Raw genomic sequence first — 16,368 nt, 5'->3', positions numbered from 1 at the left:
AGTCCCCTTTTTCTCCCTTGAATGATTCTCCCTTTCTCTGCCCCTCCTTCTCTCATGAAAGATGGTACTTATTGATCCTAAGTTGTTGTGCACTCTAAGTGGGCCTGAACAATTATAAAAACTAAATCTGTACCCCAAGAAGTTGAAGCTGCTGTTCAATAAGCATCCTCAGCTAGCTAACAGTTTCTCTGCTTTCAGCTGAACCCACAGTCATTGAACCTTTGTTGATGGGTAAGCCTCTCCTAACAAGTCCTATTCCTCTCAGTGAAGATAACTCCCCAATGTGACTCATCCAGTTCTTCCAAAAATGATAACAGTTTTATAAAGCTGTGTCCAAAACTCTCAAATTTCCCCTATGGGCGAGGGCATTCCAGTTTAAGACACACAATTAGCTCTTATCCGAAGGCTGTAAGTCTACAGAAAAGAAAAAAGTGGCCATTTTTAATACTTATTAGGATTTAAATCATGACTAGGGCCCACTCTGAAACTGTGGTATCTGCTCATAGACACTGTTACTACACCTCAATCTGTTCTTTCATCCATATCCCTTGCCCCGCCGGCCACCTTGTTTTCAAACCATCCCCCCCTTCCTCATTCTGGCCCCAGGGCCAACCAGTTTAATTATTCATCTTCTCTCGAGTCCCCTGCCCTCTTATGGTATTGCTGATTATGCCCTAAGAAGCCTCAACCTTGGCTCACTCCCTTCACCTGCCACCTTCACTTCTACACACATGCTGCTAAACAGCCCTTGAGAAAATCATAAAACCACATTAAATGGATCCATCACAAAACTGTTAGATAACCTAGGTCCTCACGGCTGCCAGGCAATCTTTTCATGCCTCTCTAATTAAAGCTTATGGCTTCCTCTCCCCACCCTCCCAGCTAGGCATCTTGCCCAAACTGAGGCCATTTACTGAGAGCTCCCCTCCTCATCTCCCATCACCCAGAGGCCTTCTGCCACAATTTCCAATCTGATCCTGCCTCACATGAAGAGTGAGTCCTTTGCCTTTGCCAAGGCAAACTCTAGGCGCACAAGTGATCCCATCCCCTATCATCTTCCCCAGCAGACTGACCCCTCTATTATCCCAATTCTCCCACTTAGTATCCATCACTCCCCATCTGCTGGCTGCTTCCCCAGTACCCACAAACATGCCTATGTCTCTCCCATCCTTAATCCTCCCCTAATCCATGTCCATGCACTAGCTATCACCCCCTCTTTCTCCTCTCTTCTGTGGCTAAGCTCCCTGAGAAGGCTGTCCACAAAACTGGAACTTTCTTTCCCCCTATTTTCTTAAATCTTAGCAGTAAGGCTTCTGATCTCCTATAGGATTCAACAGAAACTGCTCTCTACAAAGTATCTTCAATACTCACCCCTCTCAAGCTCTCTACAGTCATCAACACTACTAATCTGGCTGATATTGGATACTCTCTTGTCTCCAGGTTTTTAGAACACTGTTCTCTTCTACCTATCTGGCCACTCCTCAGTCTCCTTTTCTACATCTTCATCATTACCCTGCAGAATCCTGGGCACTCTTCTCTTCTTTCTCTATATCATTTCACTTGGTGATCCCATCAACTCTCATAGATTCAATGATCATAACTAAGCGAATGATTTTAAAATCTACTTATCCAGCCATGAGCTCTCTGCTGAAGTTCAGTCTCCCACAGATATCATAAACTCGATACGTCTGAAACAGAACCTCTAGTGCAAAGAGTAGCAACTTCACCTTTGACCTCAGGTCTTCCATCTCCTGCTGCACTTGTCCCTTGAGGGAAAAGGAAAGTTGGTGAGGAATGGGCCTGCAGGTTCAGCCTAGATCTGCCTGACCTCTACCCTTCAGCAGGAAAAAGGACAGCGAAGCAGGGCCTCTCGTCTGATCATGCACTGATCTCCACCCTCCAGGGAGAAGAGGGGCACTCCCCAATCAAATAATGAAAATCCTCACACCTGCTCAGACCCTTCACAATCCAGTGACTCTGAACTCCTACAGATCATCTCCCAAATCCAATGCCCCATCTCCATTATCCAATCCATCATTCCCAAGCCCCCCAACCAAATACCACCCTGCCCTTCCACCGGGCCCAAACTTCCCTCATCCTTCCTCTTCTCCTTTCCCAATCCTAACACTTATTAGCTCTTACTGAAATCTGGCTCCCCCCAAGGACACCACTTCCCTGAGCACCCATTCTAGCTCAGGCTGTACCTCTACTCATTCTTCTTTGGCTAACTGTGCTGGGTGGGGGAATCAGAGTACTCCATACTTAAACCACTATCACTTCCCAGCTCTCCTTGCACTTCCATCACTCAGTGATCTCTCTTCCATTGAGGCTCACGCCATTCTTTTCCACCACCCAATCAAAATCTTAGTAGCTGTTGTCCCAGACCTCCAGGTCACTCCCTTTCCTTCCTCAATGAGTTCAGTGTATGGTTCACATTCTTCTCTTCTCACACAGGCGACTTCCACACACATATTGACTCTCCCTCAAACACCCCAACCACTCAGTCCCTCAACTTATTCACTCCATCCCACCTCAACCACACACAAGTATGCTCCAACACCTACAAATGTACCACCTCCATGTCTGAAAACCCCAAAAAACCCTTATCCAAACAAAATCTATAGGCTTTTCACCTCTCCCTTTGCCTTGCCTTACAAAAACCTATTATTCAGCTACATTGTGATCTCCAGTCTCTTTACCCCTCAATTCTCTCCCTGACCATCTACCTGCACTAGTCACTCTCTCTTCTTCTTCCCATCTTGACCTCTTCATGAACAAATTCAACTCTACACTGCCCTCCTTTCTTGAACCCTATCCCCCCTCATATCACAACTAAGCCCTACTAAGGCCTACCAAGTCTGGGACTTAGGTCACTCCCACGTTCACCGTCTTTGTTCCTATACATGCACCCCGGAAAGAAGGTGGAGAAAAATCACACGACCGTTCCAACTATGGTCCAATAAAAATTTATATTACACAACCTCTCAACTGGGCCCTCACTGCTGCTAAGCAATCTTATTATATCGCCCTTCATACTCTCTTCAGTGGCTCTTCCATACCTTTTTTCATCCCTCCTCAAACCTTCCATGACTTCCTCTCCTACCATTCTCCTAGCTGAGATCCTTGCCTCATATTTTACAGAAAAAAATTAAGGCCATTAGCCTTGGGCCCTCTCTTCTCCCCTCATCCTCATTACCTATTACTCAGATGCCTTCTGTCTCTAGCTCCTCCTTCATCCCTGTCTCACATGAGGAAGCCCTACTTCTTACCAAGGCTACCCACCTCCAGCTGTTTGAGCAATCCAATTTTATCTTGTCCCCTCCAAGAGACTGCCCCTTCTGTTGTCGCCACTCTCTCACTTGTTTTCAATCGCTCCCTCTCTACTGGCTCATTCCCTACTGCCTACAAACATGTTTCCCCCATTATCAGTAATAGGTGATTACCCCAAACTCAGGTCATCCTATAGTTAACTGTACACACACAACTAACTAGGCCCTTCCACACCAACACAGGTCAGTGAAGAGCTAGTTAGCTTCCTGAGGCTAGTTTTGTTAAAGGTTCTGAGTACAAATTAGAAAACACATCTTTCCAAAGCCTGCTGAGTGTAAGAAGATAGTGCTGAGAATAGAGTGCAAAATAAGTCCCTTCATCAGCAAACAAAACCTTTTTAGAGAGACTTGACAAGCAAATCTGGGGAAGAAGTCTCACTGAGAAAGTGCCAGGGGCTGCAAACACCAGGAGGTACAGGAGTCTCCAGAAGTGACTCTGAAAGAGCATTCTGATCCTGACTTCAAAGCAAATGACATTGACTGCTGAACTCAGAAAGTTCTGAGATGGCAGGAATCCTCAACTGTGTCTTTATGGACTTGAAATGGAACTATACTGAACTGTTCTGGTTACAAAGCAGTAAACCTTTCTGATTGTTTTATTAGTTTCAAACTAGAAAGTGGCACAATGGTGCCACAAAAATAAGTCAAACTGTAATTTCAGGAATCTTCTGACACAGAACACCTGAATACAGGAGCTTGAGCACCTGGTCAGTGCACACAGTCTCAGGAAAATCACTGAGCAACTAGGAAGGGGGAAGAAAGAAAGCAGTTGTTTCTCAGGCCGACCCTCCCCAGAGTTCCACCCTGGCTTTAAGGCCTGGCCCTGGATAACCTGCAGCTGAACTCCTCTGATCAAGCTGGCCTGCTCACTGTTCCTCACTTTTGACCCTTCCTCTGCAGCTTTTTATTTGCACATGGTCTCTTGTGCCCTCTATCCTCAGGGATGAAACCCTTTCTCCAACCCCCAGCTCAACTACTACCTTTTAACCTTCCAGCTAAAAATTCTCCCTCTCTCCTCCATTGGTACTCAGGACACAGACTGGCTTCTCCTTTGCAATTTAATCTCCCCCTGATATACCTCCAGCAAGGGCAGCTAGGTAGTGCAGTGGATACAACACCAATGCAGCACCAATACAGCACACTAGCTGTGTGATCTTGGGCAAGTCACTTAACCCCAATTGCCTCACCCTGGGTCATCTCCAGTCACCCTGAGGAACATCTGGTCACTGGATTCAGATGGCTCTGGAGGATAAGTGAGGCTGATGACCTGCACAGCCCTCCCTCACTCAAAAAAAAAAAAAAAAAAACAAAGTCAAGTGCAAGTCATGCTATTATTTCTCTGATGGCATGGTCTTCTTCAGCAACAAAGGATGAACACATATAATCTCCTCCTACAACAGAGGGAAGGTGTTCTCCTAGACTGTCAACACCTGTAGGGCAAGGGAGGGACTTAGTGCATGGTGTGGTCTGGCCTAGGCCTGTATAACATAATCTGATCCTGATACATCTGTGATTTCATTGTGGATATTCATATAGACACTGGTCAACTCAGTTTTTACTTCAGTAGTAACTATTACCAGCACATGACACAATGTAGCATAACACATTTAGAGGCTATTTGCTCAGGTTCTTCATTGTTCAGATGAGGAAACTGAGGCCCAAAAAGACAAGTGACTTACCCCTCCTACTACCACTTCATTAGTACCAGTTCCGCCTTCCTATTCATCTGAGTTCAAACCTGTGGAAGCCACTCGATGACCCTAATCTCCCCACCTCAGTGCAGTCACCAAGTCCTTGGCTCCCACTTGTCCCTCCCCAGTCCCACACTCACAGTCAGTCTAAGGTCTCTAGAGCCTAAATGACTGCCCCAGCAGTGCCCCGGCACACAAGACCGTTCCTACTCTGTTAAGTCACCACTCCCATGTAGACCCTATCTCAGAAGCCTGGACTTGCTGTTTTCTATCAGTGGCTACATGGATGAAATCAGAAACCACAGGCCCAGATGCCCTCAGGAAAAAAAAAGGTCAGACTGTTTTATTGTTACTGATGGTATGAAATGCAATATTACAATGCAGCTTGATTTTTATTTCCAACAATAAAAGTAAACTCTGAATTACTTAAGTTACTCTGCGGAAATCCTAGAGTTGGCAAGGACCTTGGAAATGATAAAGTCCAACCTACTTCATTTAATAATTGCTTTTACAACATAACAAATCATAATCTTGCCTAATTGAGTATCTCCAGTAATTGGGAATGCACAACCAACGAAGAAGCATATTCTATTTTTGGAGAGTTCTATTAGGAAGCTAATTTTTAGTGGGTTAAAACCTACCCCTCCTCCTGACCTCTAACCACAGGTGGACTTGCTTTTAGTCTCTGAAAATTAACTTGACAGGCTAGAACGTTGGGTCAAATTTAATAAGATAAAACACAACAGGGATAATGTGAAATTTTACAGTTGGATGCAAAGTCTGATACAAGGTAGGGGAGGCATGATTAAACATCTGGAAGACTGATATTTGATAGACTCTAAGTCTACTAATGATGAATCAAGGGTATGATATGGGAGCCACAGAAGTTCATGCAAGGTTGAGCAGCACTTTCAGAGGGACAGCGTCCACTAGGAAGGGAAGGTAAAGATAGTCCTGTTCTGTTCAGATCACGTCTGGAACGTTTCAGTTCTGACCTTAATATTTTAGGAACAACACTGATAAGCTAGAGCAAAGATTTTTAATCTTTTTGTGTCACAGGTTCCTTTGCTAATCTAGTAATGATTCCTCAGAATAATGCTGCCAAATATATAAAATACGTAGGATTACAAAGAAAATCCATTATATTTAAATTTAGTTACCAAAATATTTTCATAAACTGGTTCACAGACCCCAGTTGAAGAACTCCTGCCCTAGGGCATGTCTAAAGGAGAGCAGCTGGTATCCTGACAGACATGGAAGGCAGGCTATATGAGGGTCAAATGAAGAAGCTGCTGACAGAAGACAATCATCAGAGGTGTGGGGGCATGACAGCTACCTTCAGCCATATGAATGGCAGTTAAACATTTCCTACTAGGCCCCAGGGGGAAAGACTAGGCTAAATGGACTGGAAGTCACAGAGAAGCAGGTTCAATCTTAATGCTGGGGAAGACTTCTGAGCAATTACAGCTTTCTGAAGTAGGAATTAGGCACCTCAAGAAATCATTCAGTCGTGTGTGACTCTGACCCCATCTGGGGTCTTCTTGGCAAAGACACTGCAGGGGTTTGCCATTTCCTTCTCCAGCTCATTTTACAGATGAGGAAACTGAGGCAAACAGGGTGAAGTGACTGGTCCAGGGTCTGAATCTGAACCACAAAGATGAGTCTTCCTGACTCTAGGATCAGCGCTCTGTGCACTGCACCACCAAGCTGCCCCCCAAAATAGTAGATCTCTCCAATAGTGGGCAAATGACCCCTTTATGATCCTGCACAAGGGATTCTTTTTTCAAGGTGGACAAGATGGCCTTCCAGATCCCTTCAAACTCTGAAATTCTTTGAATCCAAAGCTAAACAGAATAAGTTTATTCCTATTCCTAAAAAACACAGTTTTCAAATATTCAAAGCACTGACACGTCCCACGCATTCAATCTCCTTTTCTTGAGCTCCTTCAATCATTCTTCACATGACAGGATTTCAGGTTCCCTAACCAAGGGCTACCATCTTCTGGACATGCTTCAAGCTTGCTGATGGACCTTTTAAAACATGGCAGCATCAAAAACACTATTCAGTAATTTTATCACTGCAGAGCAAAATTCTCTCCCCTTACCCTACATGCTATGCTTTTTATTAATGTAGTATAAGACAATGTTAGGTTGGTGGATGTTTTGGCAAATGTTTGTTGGTTGTCGTTGTTGAGTTTGTAGTCAATGAAAACCCTCAGTTCTTTTTCACACAACTGACTAGTCACAGTCTTCCCACCATACACCTGTGCTGATTTTTCTTATCCTAAGTATGGAAGAAACATTGATCACTATTAAATTCCACTGTCAGAATCAACCTATCATTCCTGATCATTTGGAATTGTGAAACCCAATTCTATCATCCAGCAACTTCAATTTCTCTCCAAGCGTATTACAAATTTGTTAATTATATACTCTTTATGCCATCACTGGGCCAGCTAGGTGGCATAGTGAATAAAGTGCTGGGCTTGAGGTCAGGTAGACCTAAGTTCAAATCTGGCCTCAGATATTTACTAGCTGTGTGACCCTGAGCAAATGTTTTTAATGTTTGCCTCAGTTTCCTCATCTGTAAAATGAACTAGAGAAGCAAATGGCAAACCACTCCAGTATCTTTGTCAAGAAAACTCCAAATGGGATCACAAAGAGTTGGACATGACTGAAACAAATGAAGAATATTTTCACTGAGGTAAATAATAAAAATGTTAATTAAAATGGAGCCACAGACACTGTATTTCATTAAAGATGTCCCAGCACGTTGACTACTCAATTTATCAATATTACAGATTACAAATCTAACTGTACTGTCATTTAACCCCCATTTCTCCATTTTATTCAAGAAGCTACCATTAGAAATTTTGTCAAATGCTTTGCTCAAGTCAAGATGTATCTTAATGAAACCATTGCCTTCTTCTACCAGATGATTAACTCTGTCACAAAAGGTTATAGGCCGAGCTCATTGAGAATCCCTGTAGGTTAACCTGATCATCACTGCTTTCAATTTTATGAAGTATTTGCAAACCATTTCTCTAAATAATCCATCCTAGAACTCAGATGGCAACAGAGTCAAGCTGAAAAGGTCTCTAGAGCAGGGGTTCCTTGTGTTTCACAGACCACTTCAGCAAGCTTATGAAACCTAGGGGACCCTTCTCAGAAGAATGTTTGTTCCCTCTATTCATAATTGAAGGAAATAATAAATTTGAATCAGAAGTTAGTCGGAAAAAATGTAATGTTTTTCTCCATCGAAATTCACAGATGTCCTGAAATCTATCCACACACCTCCATCAAGAATGCCTTACCTAGAGTTTGCAAAATCTGCTGGAAGAAAGAATGACATCTGTTTGTCTCTACATTTTTGTGGTGCTTCTTGGACAATGGCTCAGCAAGCATGACTACAAATTTGTGTAACTCCTAAACATAACTAAATTCAAACAGAAGTTGAAGTTAATTCCCAAAACAAGGCCCTTCCTTAATAGTTAAGCTAGGATTCCCAAATGTTCTGCATATTCTAGCCAGTCAATAAACATTTATTAATCACTTACTATGTGCCAGAAACTGTGCTAAGCACTGGGGATACAAAGAAAGGCAAAATCATCCCTGCTCAAGGGGCTCCCAGTCTACAAAAGGAGACAATATGCAACACACGCAGGAGAGATAGGCACTGGAATGAAGAAGGATTGGAAAAGGCTTCTGGCAGCAGGGTCATGAAGGAAGCCAGGAAACAAAGACAAGCAATCACAACATGCACGTGGGAAATTCCATACATGGGGAACACTGCTGTTGCTTCTGTTCAGTCATGCCCAACTCTTCGCGACCCCATGGACCAAACAGGCCAATACTGTCCAAGAGGTTTTCATGGCAAATGATGCTGCGGTGAATTGCCATTTCCTTCTCCAGCTCATTTTATAGAGGAGGAAACCGAGGCAAACAAGGTGAAGTGATTCACCCAGGGTCACACAGCTTGAAAGTATGTGAATTTAAATTCACAAAGATGAGTCTTCCTAACTCAAGACATAGGCTATTTTACATCTGAGAAAAACTGAGGCCTGGGTATGTTTTGGCTGTGACGTAGCTATTAAGTGCAAAGCCTAAATTAGGTCCTGGGCCTCTAAACAGCATGTTGTTCTTGAGCTCTGAGGGACTCCACAAAAATGACAGAAGTCTCCTGAAGTACCTCTCTCTTCCTTTCTCATAAAGACTATTCCCACTGTCAGGAGACATGCTCTTAAAAGCACCAGTCTAGTCTCCCTCCATTTTCAACCCCAATAGGGCAGTTTGCCCTTTCTAGTGCTTAAGCCACCACAGAGTTATCTCTGTTTCTGAGCTTTAAAGAGTCTGCCTTCTCACAGTCTAGGAAAGAGATCCAACAATGCCCAGGAAGCCAGGTCTCCTTGTGTGAGGCAAGCTAGAAGATGACATGGTCATCATCTCCCAAGGGTAACAGAGGTTCTGTCTCCACTAATTCTTCCTTGTTGGTCAGAACTGGGTTCACTGCTGCAGTTTCCTTTCTTCTTCAATGTTCTGAAAGCTGAAATCAGCAAAGCAAGTGAAGGCCATAGGAGATGTTTTATTTTTTCATACAGTGATGTTTCTCCCTAATGACTAGGGACTACTTCCTCTTACCTACTACTTTTTATCTACCCCAGTATCTCACATGTAGCAGATGTTTAGTTAAATGGCCACTGAACTGAACATCCAGGTAGTTCACCTCCACAAAGCACATCACCATTCCTTGCCTGTTGGACCAGATGTGATCACCATCAAACTCATCAATCTCTCTCCATCTGGTCAGGCAGGTTGCACCACACACTCACAACAATGTCCTTTGAGTGTCTCTCTCCTTTTACCATCACCCAATTCTCTCTACAGTGTTAAACTCTAAAGATGACAAACCCAATGGAGAAATGGATCTTCTTGACAAGGAAGACTATTCTGCCACCCTTTCACCTGGTCCTTCTCTTTTCAACAGGAACAATTTTTAGGTTGTGCCTACTATATGCAAGGCAGTATGTTAGTGCTGGACATCCAGGCATGAACATTCTTCTACTGACATACACACTCTAGCTGTGACGTAGTTTGTAAAGAGGGCCCTCCTGATTCTAGTTCCAGCCCACAAAATCTCTTTACCCATTTGGTTCCGTATTTCTTTGCACTGGCTCCAATAAGAGTGCAGATTATATGAAAACCATGTTAGAAATCTGGTCATCAAAATAACTTCAGGTAGTGCTGTGAAGTTAGCTAACTTTCATCTCACAGGTGAAATCTGAGCGGCGTGGGGGACAGGCAGGGAAGGATTACGTACTGGAGAAAGTACTCGATTTGTGATCAAAGGATCTGGGTTCAAATCCTAGCCCTGTGACTTACTGCCCCCTTTGTGACTTTACAGCAAAATCCTTAACCTCTTTGGGCCTCAGTTTCCTCATTTGTAAAATGAGGGGCATGATCTAGATAATAGATCCAAATCCTATGATTCTTAGACTCTACTTTCCTTGAGGAAGAAATGTTCCCTTCAGGAGGCAGCAGCCTCCTGCTAACAAACCAGCAAACCCCTCAAAAGGGGAAAGGGGGGAGTACAGACACAGCATACTCACATTTGCTCTAAGGAAAAAATGAGAGGGAGCTGAATTGGGCAAATAAGGTCAGTTTTCTAAAAAAAAAAAACAAAAACAAATTCAAACAGCAATTTTTCATCTTCCAGACTCTCAAAAAGTAAAATCTATGCACCATCCAAGTACTTATTCCAGCAAAATCCAGAGTGAAAGACTCTAAAACAAAGGCAAATTTTAAAATGTGTAATACTGGTATCCTTAAAAATTAAAATACACACACTACCCCTAAGGCCTAGGCTGACAGTAAACTGTAAATAAATGATCTCTGATCACCTATTTTGAAGTAAGGAAAAAACAGGGTACAACCTCTATCTTAAAATTTATTCTCCCTCCTTTTTATTTTCTGCAAGTGGAATAACAAGTTCCTCTTGATATGACCATCCCTTTGGGTTTGTTTTATTCATCTTGGTCCATTTCTTAATTTTACTTAAAATAGAATTATTATTACGCCAAGAAAAATTAGCATATGCATCTCAAAAACTGAATTTAAGCTGAATAAAATCAGTTTCAATTTCAAAAACCAACAAAATGTGTGTACAACATTAAATATTTGGGAGCAGTACTCTGCACATTTGACTCACAGACTGTAGATGCCCTTTCTAAATGCTTACATGTGCCTCTGTTAAAAAGACTGAACGCTAGCTAAGAAGTAAAAAAAGTAATCTTAAATTTAAGTCCTGTTTACAAATCTATCATAATAGCATATTTGTTTCCAATAGGAGGCCTTCACTACAAAATACAAAAACCACATCAGTGCCAATGAATAAATAATAATATTACCAACATATTTGAATTTCCACATCTACTTCACAGCAGGAATCCTGGGTGAGACATGAACTGACCTATAATCAAAGGACAAAGCCTACACTAAAGCTAACCAACAATTATTCTTTACAAATACAGAGAACTTCCAATCATTTGTTAATTTTTTCTTTTCCATTACAAATATCATCATAGTTTGGGAATGAATTATACAATATGACCAGTTTAAAAGTAAGGCTCTTCTCCCTTCCTACTACATTTGGGTTTCTGTAACCCATACAATTTTTTCTAATTTTTACATTACCATTTTTTCCATGGCATATCATAAGCTACGCCTAAATAAAAAAAGACTGCATAGATACAATAATAGTAATTACCTTAAGCCCAAAGAAAACAATTTTTATCAGCCACTTACTCTTTGTAAGGAATATTAAAGTCTAGCATAGTTGAGGAAATAGATCTGTCTGAGACTAACACTAGCTCCATAAACTCAGAAGTGAATGTGGCACTGTCCAATGCTATATCGTCTTTATTCTTTCCCAGAAGTTCTTTCCTGTTAAAATGACAGTATTAATCTCAGACCTCACCCAACAGGTTTTTCTCAACTTCCTTTTTAAGTAACGCCTGTCCATGTCTGCCCATGTGAAGCTTTAAGATAAACGTAACTTACAACAAATACTTTTAAGATATACCAAAAGAAAAAAAAATGAACAGAAAGAAAGAAGGTCCCAGCAGGTGGGGGCAGTGCACTTTTCTTTTTGACACCCAGCAGTCAGCTTTACTAGACAACACTGAAATCGCTCCTCCTGTTGTCCCTGTCACCAAGTTCTGCGTTCCTCCCTTCTCCATCCCCCAAATAATGTAATGTAATACTTTTAACTGGATCATTCATACACTTTAAAAGCAGATTAGGTTTGTGGCTAATTAAGTCCTCAAATAAAAATTAGTGTAGGCCCCAAGAGGAGTTCCCTAGGAGACACTTTTGTTCCCTATCATTTCAGCGAGTAGAGTTGAATTCTGTTGACACTAAGTAAATGATAAAAACACAGTGAACTAAACCAAGTGTTCTGGGGAACATTAGGCAAAGAGAGGGCCCCCAGCAGGCTCTGCTCCCCCTTCTTCTCAACTGTACACTGACAGCACGAATAAAGAGCAATAATATTCTATTGACAAGAGTGAAAACAAAATAATTACTTCTGTGCCTCAGGTTATAAAACATGTCAATAACCTGGCTTCTTTTTCCAATTAAAGGGACGTACTTTATCATCAATAGCTCTTTATATTCCCTCCAACAAAGGAATTTTTAAAAACTGGCACTCCTACTTTTAAGGCACATTCCTAGAGAGCTACCAGATTTTTAGCCAGGAGCTACAGCAAACCTACCTTAAAACACTGAATTTAAATGAAATGGGCTGCCATTGTCTATTACAGCTTTCTTTTTCTTAACTCAGGACTTAAGGGAAATTCCTTTCTAGATCTTACCTTTAATCTTACCTATAGTTCTGCAGAGATTTTAGAGTTTGCTCTAGACCAAAAGAACATACAGTGTTGGATAAAATAGTTTTCCACCCAGCCCCAGCCCTCCCTAGGGGTACTAAATATCCTTTGAGAAAAAGTGTCCTTTCTCTTCTGAAGGAAAGGAAAAATTCATTCTGGAAAACAAAATGCTTTGTAAGACATATTGGCTGTGAATATGTTTTCAATTACTGTATACCTTTAAATTGTAAGAAATGTTTTAGCTGCTATAAAGTAGTGTTTGAAGCTTCCAGAGGAAAAAAAAGAACTTAGCCATCCATTCCACACTCCTACAAACCATGAGAGGCTTAATCATTATGCAACAGTCCACAGACGACTGTGGACTCCAAAGAGACTTTCTAGGCCTAGCCCCGACTATCCCAGAAATGGAGAAATAAACCCTTGGCATGCTTTTAAGAACTGGCAAGGTAATCTGAGTCTCATTTGCATCATAGCTTAATTGGTCCTTGGAAAAAGCCCTAGAGAGGCAACAGCATCAGGGATGACAATTCTTGCCCTTCCCCCCACAGTGAGCTGAGGGTTCAGTCCTCTGCTTCCTTCTTCCCCTTCTGTATAAACCTATGCACAGGAGGAGAGAACAGGCCACAGCTCCATTCCCCTACGGCAACAGCCAAGAGAAGACTGCAGGCAGCAAGAGCAGAGATGTGAGACCAGTGTCTGGGCATGGGCAATGGGACTTTTAAATAAATGTCATGATAGTAAAGGTAGAAACAAGTAAAGAATCTTTCATTTCGGATCTCAGACCTAATTGAAAGCTACCTCAACCGATGAGAAGTCTCAAGTTTGAGCCTGGGTTTAGAGGTCCTTCCTCGTTAACTAGGGCAGACAGGTGGTGCCATATTGCATAGAAAGCTAGGAAGACTCATATTCCTGAGTTCAAATCCAGCCTCAGACTGTGTGACCCTGGGCTAGTCACTTAACCCTGTTTATTTCAGTTTCCTCCTCTGTAAAATGAGCTGGAGAAGTCAATGGCAAATCATTCTAGTGTCTCTGCCAAGAAAACCGCAAATGGGGTCATGAAGATTCAGACACAACTGTCAAACGACATAACAACCCATTAGCCACCTGACTTGGAACAATTCACCATCCATCTCAGAACCTCTGCTTTTTTAACTAGCCAAATAGGCACAGCAACTTGCTGTCTGCTTTTCAGGGCTTTGAGGAAAAAATGCTTTATAATCTAAGTGCCGTAGAAATGTTGGGTTTCATGACATAAACCACTATTTAAGTACAACTGGTATCAAACCAAGATTTAAATTCTCTCCTGCACGCCAGGACATTACCTTCTCTCCCTTTCTACATCACACAATTCTCACCTGTAGTTAATTCAGAGTTCCCTCTACTATTCCCTTCCAACAAATAAAGAAGCAAAAAGCAAATAGTAACAAATCTGCCTTCTTTCTGCTTCTGTACAAGAGTGAGTTACCCTGGGAAAGCAAAGATTCTAAGATGCCAAATACAACTGTTCAGCGTGCTACTTCCGATGGAGTGGGATATTCCATAGCTTGACTACTGCTGCAAGGAAATGAACTTGCTCTCTATACTTGATAAAGTAAAAAAGGGACAAAAAGGCCTAGCCTCCACGTTAGCAGACCAATGAAAACAACACTTACACCTCTAAGCGACATCTTCCAACACGTGTTAATGGTCCGGTACAAGCCGACCGGACACCTACAATGACACCAAATACGTTCAAAGGTCTGAGGACGTTTGCCACACACGAGGTTTCTCAGGTTCCCACATCTGTAATGCCTGATATCCAAAAGGTTCTTTTAAGCCTCCTTCCACTTAGAACAGACTTTCCTCAGTCATAGAACCTTCCTGTCCACAACAGCTTCACAGCAAGGGTCCCTGCCGAGCGGACGCCAGAGAACGCAAGCAGAAGGGACGACCCCCGCAGGGGCGCAGGGACGGTTTATTCAGGCGGTGCCCAAACCCTAAGGCACAGGGAACAAAACTTGGGCTGACTTCCACGGCACCCCGGCTGGTGGCCCGGTACCGTAACCAGACGGGCTGAGGAGACCGCTCAACTCTTCGACAGCCCGTGCCACTGAGGGCAGAGACAGACAGAGCTCCCCAAGAGAGAAGGAAGCCCAAACTCCTCTAGAACCGAACCGCTCCCACCCGGGGTCTGCCGGCGGCAGAGGACCGTTCTGGCCGTGAGCCTCCCCGCCCCGGCGCCGCTCCGGACACCTAGTTCCGAACAGGTGTGTGTTCTCCTCGGACCCGGCCCGCCGCGCTCAGCTCCGCCACTGGGGGCCGGGCCCGGACCCCTCTGCCAGCGCCGTCCCCTGGGGTCGGACAAAGCGGGGCCCGGCTTCGGTCCGGGGGAGGCCCGGGGCTCGGGGAGCCGCCGCCAAACTTTCCCACGCCCCGGGGCCGGCGGAAGGGGGAGACCACACCCTCCACCCCCCAGCCCACGAGCTGCCCACGGCCTTTACCTTCATTTTCCATCGAAGCTGCCCCGGGGATGCTTCTGGCTACAAAGTCTCCGGGGGTCAGCGGCGGGGGCGGGGGGGAGGAGGAGGGGGAGGGGGAGGAGGAGGAAGGAGAGCGGCAGGGGAGGGCGGCCCCGCAATGCCCGCCTCACCCCCGCGCGGCGTGGGCCCCGCGTCCCACGGCTGCTCCCACCACCCCCTGCAGCGGCAGCATCTGCAAAAGAAACCGGGAGAAGCGCGCTGGCGTCGGGGCGGAGGCGACACCCGCGCCCACCCGCTCCCTCGTGGGCACCCCCGCCCCCAAACACGCACACGCGCGCGCCGGCTCCAGCCTCCCGCCCACGCCGCACCCCTCGGGGGCAGCTCCTCCGGGGGGAGGGTCGTCCACTCCGCCCCCTGCCCCTCCATGGAGCGGCTCCCGGGCAGACGAAAGGGCGGAGCCCCCGCGCCCACGAGACTCCTCTCGGACACGCGGGGGACAGTCGCGCAGGCCGACGCCCCCATCCCTCCCCGCCCATCCCTTCCCCCTCCCCGCCGCGCGAGCGCGCTCCCGGGGCCGCGTGCTCCTTCCTCGCCCCCGGATCCCCCTCCCACCTGCGCGTGCACCCCGGCACCCCCAGAGAGGGCAGCCCCCGTAGACTCACCCGCCGAGAGAGACCCAGAGAGGGCGGCGGGCGGGGCGACCCGGGATGGGGTGGGGGTAGGAAGAGGAACGCCCCGGGCTTCGAGAAGGGGAGCCGGCGTGACCGCGCGTGCGCGCGCTCCCGCGGGCGGAGAAGCCGCGAGAGGGAGGAGAAAGGAGGAGGAGCTCCGCTCACGCTCGCTGCGCGCGCCTGCCTGGCCCCGCCCAAGACCCCGCCCCCCCGAGCCCAGGCCCCGCCTCTCGGGCCTCCTCAGCTTCTCCCAGGACCTCGAACCCGCTGGAGCAGAGTCAAACACGCGCTTCCCACTTCCGCAGCCGGAACAGGGAGGGGCGGGCCTAGAGGCGG

At 45.2% G+C, this 16,368-nt stretch overlaps 1 protein-coding gene across 4 annotated transcripts in view; it reads right to left on the bottom strand.

The window, feature by feature from the left end:
- ATP2C1 (ATPase secretory pathway Ca2+ transporting 1) overlaps nt 1-16,368 on the bottom strand; it is a 177,599-nt gene that overhangs the window by 81,267 nt on the left and 79,964 nt on the right. Inside the window, exons 1-2 of one of the 4 annotated variants that reach the window (XM_072651303.1) lie at nt 16,024-16,156; nt 15,383-15,593 (exon numbers count right to left, since the gene is read on the bottom strand). The exons of the other annotated variants lie outside the window; for them this stretch is intronic. Coding sequence (XP_072507404.1) covers nt 15,383-15,388 — 6 coding nt within the window. The 5' untranslated portion in view covers nt 15,389-15,593; nt 16,024-16,156. Of the gene's footprint in view, nt 1-15,382; nt 15,594-16,023; nt 16,157-16,368 lie in introns of those variants that run through there. 4 annotated transcript variants of the gene reach the window in all.

Source organism: Notamacropus eugenii, chromosome 3, assembly GCF_028372415.1.
Source record: "Notamacropus eugenii isolate mMacEug1 chromosome 3, mMacEug1.pri_v2, whole genome shotgun sequence".
NCBI lineage: Eukaryota > Metazoa > Chordata > Mammalia > Diprotodontia > Macropodidae > Notamacropus > Notamacropus eugenii.
The sequence above is the reverse complement of the archived record's forward strand: the minus strand, read 5'-3'. Positions and strand labels throughout refer to the sequence as shown.